The 13,595-nt window shown below is 37.6% G+C and overlaps 1 protein-coding gene across 3 annotated transcripts in view; it reads right to left on the reverse strand.

The window, feature by feature from the left end:
• Nucleotides 1-339: 339 nt before the first annotated feature.
• LOC124385773 (ubiquinol-cytochrome-c reductase complex assembly factor 1) overlaps nt 340-13,595 on the reverse strand; it is a 29,361-nt gene continuing 16,105 nt past the window's right edge. For all 3 annotated transcript variants that reach the window (XM_046849059.1, XM_046849070.1, XM_046849047.1), the window contains 4 exons: nt 13,027-13,135; nt 4,202-4,279; nt 1,721-1,834; nt 340-867 (listed from right to left, as the gene is read on the reverse strand). In XM_046849059.1, coding sequence (XP_046705015.1) covers nt 733-867; nt 1,721-1,834; nt 4,202-4,279; nt 13,027-13,135 — 436 coding nt within the window. In that variant the 3' untranslated portion in view covers nt 340-732. The remainder of the gene's footprint in view (nt 868-1,720; nt 1,835-4,201; nt 4,280-13,026; nt 13,136-13,595) is intronic.

Below are 13,595 nucleotides of genomic sequence, written 5' to 3' on the forward strand. Positions count from 1 at the left end.
CATCAGTTTTAACACAAACATGTAGATCCTGTGTCAGCTTGGAATTAAAGCCACTATTTCTACAATTCTACTTATGATTCAAGCTGTTGCTGATGTTATTTAAATTGGAATTTTTTTTTGCCATTTTCACTGGAGGACTGTTTCTGCCATTTGACTTGACAAATGTTTACATATTATGCATATAATTATCTTATTATAGCTAGGTTTACCTTCAACAGTGCATAGCAAATAACAGAATTTGTAGTCCCTTCAAAATGAGGTCATTATTAAAATGTTCATGTTAGATATTACGTGTATGTATGCTTGTAGGTAAAAGGCTGAACAAACTAATACACTAAATTTCTGTGTAATACCAAAGAAACCATCTTTATTTTCTAATAATTAAAACAGATTCCTATTCCACTCCTCAAAAACGAGCACATACTCATTCCTCCAACACCCCTAGAATAGCAAAAGTGCTAGTCATAGCCAAAAGCCTAAACATAATAGCATCTTTTCAAATGTGTAAATACAGAAAACCGCTGAATTCCCCACACGTCCAATAAGTGTAAGGTTAAAACGTCCATGCAGTTCTAACAGTATGCTGGTTTAATAAAAGAGGGAGTGAGACAAATAGACAGAGACAGAGAGCAAGCAGATTAGCCACAGTTCCTGACTGGTTGGGTCATGTCTTCAAATTAGGCATCGAAAGCATGGCGTTGTGGGTTCTGCAGTCTGACCGAGTACTCTTCTTTAAAGGCCTGCATCATTGTATGTTGGAGTGGACATCTTCAAAATGCTCTGTGCATTATCTTCCACCAGAGGGCGCCAATTCACCTCCCCTGTCAGGAGAAGGTCATCTCCATCCAGCGCATCAATAAACTGCATCTATCAGAAGTGAAAGCAATATGAAGAGTGGTCTGGTTAACAAGCTGTTACAAACAGGAGACTCTATTCATAGTGGGTCAAAGTGACGAAGTCTAAAACAACTCAATCGCTCTAAACTGTGGTGGGCTAAAATATACACAAAACACATTGATCTTTAAGGAGGATGGACTACAAGATCAGATATGGGGTTTCACTTATACCAATTAATCACTGGCACTTGTGGCCAAAACACAGGTTTTGGTTTGAGGAGAAATGTGAAAAGGACCATTTAAATAGACCCTACGTTTTCTACGTTCCAGAAACAACAATGCTGTTGAACAGAACACATACCAACTTGCTTCACAAGGGTCACTGTGTACTGTTTTCTTTATTGCATCAGCACCCCTTTAATGCCCATTACCTCATTTGCTTTTCAACATATAGCACTAATCAGGCTTTTGCATACATGCCTCATTTGTAATATGTTCCAACAACCAATTAAATAAGATCAACACAGCTGCTCGAAGGCAGTGAAAAGAGAAGCCTAAACACAGATAGAAAACAGTCAAATGTCTGGTAGGGACTTTTATTTATTTATTTATTTATTTTGTATCCTGGGTGATCCATTCATTAGTGGACAGCGACAAGTCTGTCTGAATGCTGTTAAATGCATCTTGAGGAAGAAGCACTGTGGTCTGATCACTCACGAGCACTAACAGCATTCGGAAATAAAAGCAGCTGCTTTCATAGCAGACCATGCAAACGAAAACAATAAAAATAGCTTATTCATCCGCAAACGGCAGGATTCATTAGACATTTTTATGTGATACAAATGGAATGGAAAGCTGCCGTGTGCAATCGGTATCCTACTGACCTGCTTGCGGACATATTCAACCATGAGCTCGAGCTGTCTCGGGTCCTCGCATTGCTTGTTGAACAGATTTCTCCAAAGCGCAGCTGCAAGAACACAGTCATCTGACAGGATTCCCTTTAAAAAAAAAAAAAAAAAAATCAAATTGGAATCATTAATCAAATAGCCAGGTAACATTTTCTCTCCAAGTTGATGAGACCTTTAAAAAAAATAATAAAAATAAAAAAAAAATAAAATAAAATATTGCAGCTTGTGTAGGCTTTCAGCTAAGTGGCTTAAAAATATACTGCAATGATCATTTAAATGTCATATTGTGCATGGTATCTCTATTTTCACAGGCTCAAAAGTAATAGAACAAACTAAAAATAATATTAATAAGGATTATTGTGAAAACTTGGATACAAATACTTTGTCCCACATAATGACTGACTGAAATCTGGAAAACAGACATAACCAATGCAGGGTTTCCTCCCTTGTTTGTGGGCCTTCAGTTGGGTTGAGGGCTCTGTCATTCCACTTCTATATTGCTTTTGCAATATAAACTACCTGGCCAAGAAAGGGGGAGAAAAGGAAAAAAAAAAAAAAAAAAAAAGACATTTTGTTGGACCCCCTTTACACGGTCACAACATTTAATATCTATCCAGAGGTGCATTCATTTCTCGCCAAGATCTTTTATTTCAGACCACTGCATAAAATCTTCTCCAAAACAAAGCTTCTCAGTGGGGTAAAGCTTTGAACTCCAATTTATGTGTGAAAATATCTCATGCGCCCAGAAACAGCCTCAAAGTTTTTTACCTGGTATATTCAGGAAGACAGCTTTTTTTGAGCACATAACGTTGCTGAACCTAGACCTGACTAACTAAAGCAACCCCAGATCATAACACTGCCCCCACAAACTTGTACGGTTGGCACTAGGCACGACTGGTGCATCACATCATTCGCCTCTCTTCCTATTCTGATATATGGTTTTCTTGAGGCAACACAGAAGGTTATTCTGATTTTTTTTTAAAAATACGTTTGGTTTGCATCTTAAGGTAAAATCTTCATCTATATTTCTCAAGTCTTTTGATTGTAGACTTTCACGTTTACATTTATGGCATCTGGCAGATGCATTTTGGTGGTGTTGAGCTTGCCATGGCATTACTTCTTTCTGAGAATATACAAAATTGTTGACCGTTTCTGACATCTTTCTGACTGATCTTATATATTTTGCAGCATAGTGATGGCCTCCTTCACTTGCATCGACACATCTTTGGACTGCATAGTGAGAGTTCCAATGAACAGCTACCAGCTTGAGTTGAATCTGCCAATGCTGACCATTTAGCTGCTGAACAGTCAATATCATTCAATTACTTCTGAGGCTTTGAAAATCTTAAATCAAATGTGTCTACATGTAGATTACATCTTTAGTCATATATAGGCAACATATAATTAATTTACTTTTTATTCTCAAGAAAAATAACTATTATATGCATGCCACCTGAAATGAATTAGAAAAAGAAAAAAATAATAATATATGTTTTTTTAAATATATATTTTAATAAGATGCATGTGTTATACACCAACAGGAAACATAAGAAAACTAATTTTTTGTAGCATTCTTGTGTGGCAAAAACAATTCTGGCTTTTTCAGTGAACAGGCTCCACAAGACCTCTGAAGGTTTGATCAAGTGGCTTTTTTTCCACCTTGTGGTAACTGGCACCAAGACATTAACAGCAGATCCTTTACAGTTCTGCAAGTTGCGGCCTCTAAAATATTTCAACTTGTTTGTCCAACACATCCCTCAGATGTTTGATCAGATTGAGAACCAGGGAATTTGGAAGCCAAGTAATCATCTCTAAAATGTTGCTCAAACCATTACTAAACAATTTTTGCAGTGTGGCAGGGAGAAATATCCTCCTAAAAGAGTCTACTGCCATAAGAGCATACAGTCTCCATGAATTGCAGTGCACTGTTAAATCTGACACCTTTCTATCACAACTAGTGTTACTTTTTCAACAGTTTATGTAACAGCATCTCTTCTGTGGAATCTAAACAAATGGGTTAGTGTTCACTCTCCCAATGCAATAATGAGCATTGGGTAGCCCTGACTGTATCTTCGATTAACTAGTTGTCCTTCCTTGGCCCTTTTTGTAGGTTCTAACCACTGGATACTGGAAGCACCACATAAAACTACAGTTTTGGAGATGCTTTTATCAGTCATATAGCGATCATAATTTGGCCTTAGAATTGCTCAGGTCCTTATGCTTGCCCATTTTTTTCTTGCTCCCAATAGTATCCTAACCCATGACGGGTACTATAATCAATAATATTTATTTTAATAAATATTATTTATGGTTTAATGATATGGCTGATCTGTATTGGTTCACCCAGTACAGATTAAAAAAACAAAAAAACAACTTCAATTAAAAATAAAGACAAGTGGCTCCCAACGTAGTGTATGCTTATGTCTATATTTGTGCTTCATGGCGTAAGAAACTTACCTCATCATATCCAAAAATAGCAGCATAAAATGTTTCAGTCATAGCCCTCATACTCTGCTTCCTATGAACTGCATCAATCTGGGGGAAAAAAAATATTGCTGATTCTTTTTAATACCACATGGTGGTGCAAAACACCTAAGAAAAAATAAGTTCCACTAGGTGTTGGTGGGGGTCTGCCTTTTGAACAAAATATTTACAACTGGTACAATGTGCCCCGTCAAATTTTCAAATGCAACTTTTAAATTAAATAATATCTACAGCAAATATTTGTAGCTCTATTAGATTTTTTTTTCTTTTTACATACATCACCTTTTCTTGCTATTTGTGGTATGACAATCTATTCAGCCCAGAGCATATACTTCTTAAATGTAAAAAATTATTTTTATTATAAATCAAAAATAGGTTCTATTTTTTATTTTTAATTCATTAACATTGTTGGCCGGAAATGAACGTGTGTTATATAAAACTTCCACAGATGTTTGTGCAGTCTTCAATAGGTTTGGGCTTTTGTGTGTGCGCACACACACACACACACACACACACACACACACACACACACACACACACACACACACACACAGTGCACAGTAAAGCAAAGCACCTGTACATGATTACAGAGACCTACCAATAATTACTCTCATCTGGCTGTGGTTTACCTCCTTCACACACTTTTGCTTTCTGGTCTTTCTTTTCTTACTTATCCTCTTACTACTCCATCTTTATACTCCTATTTCTTAATAAGTTCACTAAAGCTCACCAACTCATTTTGTACAACCTAAGAACTAAGCCTAGAAAGTGCTGTTTATGCACAATCCTGCCTGGAAATGTGAACTACTGCTTAGAAAAACATACACCCTGAAAATGGTGTGGAAACACCAGCCAGATGCCCGGGCTGTGTGTAAATGTGTTTCTACGCACAAGTGATGGACTGAATGGAAATTCAACAAGGCCTGGTGGTACATAGCACAAATGACAAGTGTTTTCCTTCACTCAATACAATTAGCCTGAGTAACCGAATGGTGACGAGAGTTTGGGTGAGAGACGTGCTGCCCTGCTTACACTGAGCTAACCTGTTGCAAACCTGTCAGATGTGATTGCTCATGCTGCTTTTACAGGACTTTTCCTCTGGCCTGTTATATTCTTATAAATATAAATAAAAAAAATGTTTTAGTACTGAGCAGAAAACAGAATGCCTCTCCTATATAGTTAACATAATCATAATTTTAAACCTGGCTAACCTCTTTATGCAAATTCCTAACAGAAAGTGACATAAGGCTGAAGTGGAAAATGATGTCAACATGCTGCTGCCACTTTAATGCTGTTGTCAGTGTCCAGAAACTTAAAGTAAATAAATTTGAAATGAAACGCCCCTCAAAATGGCTCGCCACACCTCATTAACCTCGTTCACATCTGTGTCATAGTAATGTATAGCACCATAAAAAATATATGTCCCTTTTCCACACACACAGGTTGGTGAAAGAGGCATGTATGTAATAGACGCAAATGCTAGAAGGTAAACAGATGTTTTCCCCACACTGTTTCCCCATAATGTACTGTAATAAAGTACAGAACTATTGGCTGCAGTTTACTTTGCCTTCATAAAACTATGAATAAAATAAGAGCAGCGAGTAGCTGGCAGTGGTATTTTATTCAGTTTCCAAATGTGAATGGTTAAAACGTGCTGATTACATTTCTATACATTTCTAAATCTTACTTATTTTTATTAATAATGTATCTCATGATGGTAGGAGGAGAATTAATCCAGAAGTCTAAAGAACATTATGCCTATTCATTTACAGTGAAATGCATCCAAACTAATTGAGAGACTCTTCAGCACCAAGACAATGACCCAAAACACAAAGACAATAGCAGCAGCTTCTTTAAGGCCTGTCAGTTGCAATGTGAGGCTTCATGGATTGAACTTGTTTGTTCAGCATATCCCACAGATGCTCGATCGGATTAAGATCTGCGGAAGTCGTGTGAACACATTTTGAACTTATTGGCATGTTTCCTGTAAAATGTAGCAGTGGCTAACCTTCAAGTCCAAACATACATGAATGAGCTTTGGTGCCTCTGAACCTGTCGTCTTCAATTGAACAACCTTTGGTAGGTACTAACCACTGCACCCTAAAAACACCCCACAAAACATGCTGGAAATGCTCTGATCCAGTTGTTAGAAATCACAGTTCCTTACACTTGTCCATTTTTACTGGTCCATACAAATCAACTTTGAGCACCGACTGCTCACATGCAGCCATTTATATCCCACCTCTTCACAGGTGCCATTGTAACGATCACTGTTATTCCACTCACTCGATAGCGGGATTATAATTTACCCCCATAACATTACAATACATTTACCGCCAACTCAATCATAGAGGAGTATTGGGATTAGACTGAGCATCAGAACAAGAGCTTCAAAAGCTATTCTGTCATAGGTTTACCATGACAGAAAGGAATACGAATACAATAAGTGTACCCTGAGAAGTGGCAGCTTTAAAAGGCACAGGTCAGATTAAATATTTTTTACACTAGAAAAAAGGCAAGAAATCTGCACTTTAGATTCCAATTTGTAAAATATGTATAACTTTTAACTTATGGGCCTGTAAAAGTGGAGATATAAACTCTGGAGAGCTGGTGATACACATTTTAAAAACACCCTACAGTCCAGATTTAATTTCTCACTTTCTCATACTTAAACCCCCCCCACATTCTTATGAATCATTCCTAACAGTCAAGTAACATTAGACTTTTTTTCCAATGAAGCACTAAATGACTACAGTTGCTGCATAGTGCCATTGTGTGCTGCCTCAGGTTTGTGAATGTCATTACGGTTTCTTTTTCCATGTTGTGTACTGCTCAATCAAAGCTAGCAAATGCAGTGACAGCACAGTGACGTATGGATTAAAGACAGTATCCTGTGGTTGTATGTGATAAATGATGCTGCTGCACCTGTATAAATATTGTGCTGACTAAAATATCTAAACTGGGTTTGTGAAGAACACAACAGGTTGCTGGAAATATATTCAGCCGGTTACAGTATTGTTAGGTAAAATGTTTATTGGACCGCTGAATGGCATTTTTAAAAGGAACCTAGGCCAACATTAAACCAGTCAAACACTGAGGCAATAAAGTACACATATGTACACAATTGGCTAACTTAAATCTGTTAATCTTCTGTATAAGCAGCCTCAATTATTTGACAAATTGGTGGTAATTTTTAGAATATACAATAAGCTTAGTATTGTAATCAAGTCCATTATACAGTGACCTATAAAATTAGGGGTGTGATTAGAAGAGGATGCACCTTAAAATTTGTAGGCTCTGGAAAGATTCGGTCCAGGATACCTTGCCATTCTCCAGCCTCATCATAGGGTGTCAATAATTGTGGAATGCATATATTTAACATAAAACTGTGATTGCAATTGTTGGATAGCCATGAAAGCATATGTTGTAATTTTTTTTTGTGATTGAGTGACATCACAGGTGTGGCACAACAGCACTGGCCCACATACAGTTACCTTGTTCATCCTATGTTGTTTCTACAGTCGGTGTAGCTGTTGCACATGTAATGCCAATAACAAATGGGTATAGCTTTTCTCTTTGCAGTTCCCCATACAGCATTCCCGGTCCCTTACACACATGATCTTGAGTCTTTGAGTTGTTTCCCTTTCAGTTTTTTATTTATCTGTAAGTAATGGAAGTAGTCAGACTTTCAGGGTGCGTAGATTACAGGATACAGTAGATTATTGTGCCATAAGCAAATGCACAGCAGAGGTGCTGCATGCTATTTTTACCAGCAACATTTATTTATAGGTATATGCAAGATATGTACATATTTATTGGTTGAATTTTTTCTTCTTTTTTTTTTCCTATTGCATCACAACTGGACCTTCCACTGAGCATACTGTTAATAAATTCCATCTCCTTGGGATATTTAATCTATTGTTGGTTGAGCCATCATTTTACACATTTTTTTAATCTTCGCAGGCCTCAACAAGCATCTCCAGCAAAAAGCCAGCTTACACTACCAAAAAAACAAAAGGCTGTAGCTAAGGAGGACCTAGCCTTGGACATGGTGGAAGTTCCAGAAGAGGAAAGGGTCATTGGGTCCTTTGAGGCTTCTACCACAGACCAGTACAGCCATGGCAGCAACATCCAGGGACAGCAAATAGGGCAGTAGAGGAACAGTCTATTCAGCAAAGTATTTTGGAGGACCAGCCTCCATACTCTCTTGCGTTGGTCTTGAGGTTGGGGCTGATAGATACCAGAGGACATTTAGCAGATACAGAAAGAGACACTGAAACCTCTAGTTCTAAAAGCTACCGAGATAAATGTGCCTAATGAATGTGATAAATGATTTGCTATTGAAAATGTGTTGTATGTTCAAACTGGAAAAGTTACTCATTTGGTTTTAAACCTGGCCCACTAATCCAATGGGAAGGTCACCTTGTCCAACAGAAGACCTACTCATGCATTAGCTCACGCTTTCATTGGCCAAAATGTACAGTGATGTTAAACTACACTGCAGTACATGTCCTACCGGCCAAAATTTCAGTGCTGTGCAACAGTGGAGCAGAGCACCTTTATAACTCCTCTCGATTTATGGTCTGAAAAGCAGTTCAGAGCATCAGTACATCCTGGTCTTCTGTGACTATGCCACGAGCTACCCAGAAGTCTTTCCTCTTTGCACAGTTTCTATACCCAAGATTATTCATGTCCTCATCCAGCTATTTTCTTGGCTAGGCATACCAGTAGCAAACTTTACAAGCTCATTAGGCACATCTCGTCTTTGAAACCTGGGCAGAGAGAACTGATACACCACTGCATTCATCTTACTGATTCAACTGGCAGAGACTTAACAGGATTCCAGGACCCCAGAGGGAGGGAATCAGGACAACATCATGCCTGGAAGTAACAGAACCTTCCACAAGGTAAATGGAGCAGCACTTTAATAATTTTTAAAATAAATAAATAAACAAACAAACAAAAAAATAAATTGAATTGAATGAAAGAAAGTAAGTAAGTAAGAAAGAAAGAAAGGCATGTTGAGCGCTCGTCCAGAAGTTTAACGCACAGTCCAAGTTCGATGCCTACCCTATGGTGAGAACTGATGACTTCTTGAAGAGGCCCTGTATATCACCGTGCTGGACGTATGTAAGTGGTACTGGTAGGTGCCACTTGACCTAACTTCCTGGCCAACAACCTTCAGGATGATATTGGTACTGCATCAATTCACAGACTTCCACCTTCCAGAGGTTAATGGACAGAGTACACCAGGGCTGTAAAGAATGCTCTGTTACATACCTGGATAATATGATAACCCATGGTAGCACTTGGGCAGACTACATGAAATGTCTAACACAGACACTGGTAAAGATAGTTAGTAGGCTGTCCTGGATCACATTTTTCAATATAAATTTAAAAGTTTAAACAAATAAAGACAATTTTCATAGCCTTCTTTGCTCATATTTAGCCAGGGGGCAAAATAAGTGGAGGCACTCAAGATCTTCATTAGAGGTCGACCGATTCATCGGTTTTCCGATTAACCGGTACCAATAGATTTTCTGTGTAGCGTCCGTTGCTGAAACAGCTGAGAAGGTTTTTAAATGGTCTTGAACTTGTTTACTTATTATACATGCTGCACTAAATTACTGTGCCTGTGTACATATTTACTAATGTGGCAGATTTAATAACGTTATTTCATTAGCATATCATCATTTCAGCAATATCAAAATATCAAATTATATATTATAATTACAGCAGGTCACTGTAATAATTCGCAAAAAAAATGTAAGTGTTGTATCTGCTATCATCTTTCAACTCTATCCATTTTTATCAAGAGCTGAATGAAATAGGGCAGCATCAACACCAGATCAATCAATCACACATTCATTGTTTTCTAATCATGCATTGTCCTGGCTGAAAGTGCAAAAACAGGTGAGGTTTTTATAGGGTTCATTAATTATGTTTCCTAATTACATATACAAAACAAAATCTCCCATGTACGTTTGCCATATTGCATACAAAAGAACTACTACTATATTTATAGTTTAAGCTCCTTTGCTAGGCAAATCATTCACATATAGTCACATAATTTCAAACCTATTCATTCAACTTAGGGTTGCAGAAGAACAGAAATAATTTGTTTTACACCCAGTCTGTCTGATCAATTATCAGGTATTTGGCATGTCAGTGGAAATCATTGGGCTGTTCTCAAACACGCCAGCTTTCATTTGAGGAAATGTGATTTCATACGGTTCAGTAAAAGCACCCACAATTTTACTTCAAACAGCTGAGAGGTAAATAGTTTTGTAATTGCAGCACCACTTAGACGTGAAATCACATTCAACATGTATATAATAGTCCCTGCAGAGACATGCCTCCATGTGCAAATGCCTTTTACTTCAATGATAATCAATCAAAGAAAGAGGATCAACTAGAGAAAGCTATGCCATGTCCTTTGTTTAAAAAGTAGACTTTGCAGACATGCAGCGAATGAATAGTAAAACCAACTTCCATCTTACCTTCGGAGTGGCTTCTACAAGTCTCATTAAAGTTTAATTCTCAAAGATTTATTCCCATCAATCCATTCATTGAGCCCTCATTTCTGGTAGATTGCAGTCCTGACATAGGCTTCAAAACCAGCCATCAACTTTTTTTATTTTTATATTTTTTTTCCTACCAAAGAGGTTAAATAAACAAACAAAAAAAGGTTTGTTTAATATGTATTTAACCCTTGGGACAGTACTTGGTGGATATAAAAGCCTAAGGGACTGGATATATCTTTAATATTACCTGCATCATAATTGTTTTTGCCCATTCTTCTACCCACAATTTAATAAAATCGACAGCAATTTTAAAACTTACTACATATTCATAGTGATTGAGGCCTGGCCTATGATTGGTCTATTTTAGCACGAGTAAGTCATTGTTATGAACCACCCTGGTTGAAGTTTACTCATGGTTGATGTCCTTTAGGAAGAGAAACCTCTGCTGCTGCTTCAAGACACTTACAGAATGGAATTAGTTTTCTTTTAGAATTGACCTGCATTTTGAGTCATCCATCTGGCTCTCAACCCTGACCAGTTTCCCAGAACTCAGCTGATGAAAAGTGTAATTCTTTGTGCTAATGTTAAAAAAAATTTAATTTGCTGAGTCTCCAACCTGCCTTTTGGCAAACTCATATGGATTTTCCTCTTTCTGTCACTCTTTCATAAATCACAGCTTTATGGTAATTCAAGGCTATGGTTAGGAGCTGTGGAGCCCTCCAGCTCCTGCAGAGTTGCCCTTGGTCTCCTACTTGCTTCTCTGACTAATGCCTTCATTACCTGTTCACTGAATTTTAATATGTTTTAAATATTTTCAATAATGGAAAAATGGCTCTCTGGAGGATGTTCAAAATGGGACATTTTTTTTGTAAATGATCAAACCCTATCCCTACTCTGGTTGTTCTCAAGAGCTTTGGACTCATGTTGATAGCTCCTTGATCTTTATGAGGCCTGTTAATAAATGTTCTAATTTCTACCAGAAAGAGATGTAGAGATTACGTGACACTACACCTGCACATATTTGGACTCCATTTAATAATTTGAATGACTTTTTATGGTAACCATTTATTTGAACAAGGATTGTTATTGTATCATAGCTTTGAAATTTCTTCATCTGTAAAGGACTCTATTGATTCCTCTTTGTTTAATTAAAACCTTGTAGATATCTGTGACATAATCCCAATTAACCTAATCACTTTCAGGTTGCAACACTACAACATGCGGGTGTCATAGGAGCACATGACTACCAAGTGTGCCAGGTGGTGTGAACATTTTATAGTGTTCAAGATATACATAAACTTTTCAATGAACAACAGGTTCATCCATTATCGAATTAACCTATAACTTTTGTGGATTCAACCAGTCTCTACTAAATAAAGTTGAACACTAGCTTCCCAAATCTCCATTTATGGCTTGCATGCATTTCAACTTTAGCTGAACATGTAATTCGCAAATACAATGTTCGCCTTCTGTGCTCATTAGGCGCAATAATCTTTTTTTTTTTTTTTTTTTTTTTTTTTAAATGAGGTGTACACAGTCTGCCCAATGCTGCTTATTTCACCCTTGAGATTGACAGCCATGGTGTGAAACCAAAAGCTGCAGTTATGGTGTAACCCTAGACATTGCTTACCTAATGCCCATAGAATTACAATCTTGGAAAAGCACAAAATAATTCTTAGTGACTGTATGAGGAAATACTGAAAGGTGTATGCTTTCATAAGCTGGATGGTTATGATTATTTTGTTGCTTATTGGCTGCTTTGCTCTTTGTAACCTATCTTCAGCATGGCAGCCAGCATATGTACCAAGAGAAAGTATATTATCAAAGCCTTATTAAATCTCCCTTGCTGCCTGTTAAGTAACACACTGACTACAAAGTCCTAATGGTTGAAGCTTGTAAATTTTTTTCCCTGAAGTTTATGCATTTACACCGTAAAAGATCAAAAGATATTGATATCTACTAAAACACTAAAATATCTATCCATCCATCCATCTATGTGCATCATCCTAGCACAATATCACACAAAATAGCATGATGACATACTGCACCACCAGGTGTTACATAAGGTACTGGAGCAGAGTTCTATATACATTTTCTGACACAAACATTAATTGTGCAAATCAGTATACACTTTGTTTCTAAGATGGCACCGAAGCAACAGTAACAAATGTAATTTAATTTTGTTGACACACCTGCCAAAAGTTTTCATAACATTACATGTGTAGTGTGAAATAAGTGTAATGGTCACAAAAGGTCATTCCACTTGAAACTTACCCCCATGATTTTGCTTCGCTGTTCTACATCCTCCCACATAGAATGGACGATGTAGCGACACATAAATTTCCCTTCTCTGCCTTCCTGCCTCATCCTCACCAAACACATCCTGCAAAAGAGAGATACAGGATACAAAGGTACTAGAGAAATTACACTTCAATCACACATGTAGCAACTTGGACAAAGTGACTTGATTTCCAGCAAAATAGATCACTGGTGACTTAATGTGGGCCTGATTTGTTGTCAATAGTGGAATATAAAAATTACTGGCAACCACTAGAGACAATGGCAACCATTAGAAACACCTACTGGCAACCTCATAGCACAGCTGTGGTGATGTAAACAAGAGAGGACATGTGAACCAAGCATTCTTCTTCCTCTTTAGGCTGCCCCTATAGGGGTCGCCACAGCAGATCATCCGTCACCATACTACCCTGCCCTCTACATCTGCCACCTTTCAAACAAACTACCTGCAGGTCTACCCCTCATATCACATTCCCTTCCACATCAATAAATATCCTGCTTGGCCTTTCTCTTTTCCTCCTTCCCATGTCCCTCCTCTGCACATG

The sequence above is a fragment of the Silurus meridionalis genome, chromosome 1, assembly GCF_014805685.1.
Source record: "Silurus meridionalis isolate SWU-2019-XX chromosome 1, ASM1480568v1, whole genome shotgun sequence".
NCBI lineage: Eukaryota > Metazoa > Chordata > Actinopteri > Siluriformes > Siluridae > Silurus > Silurus meridionalis.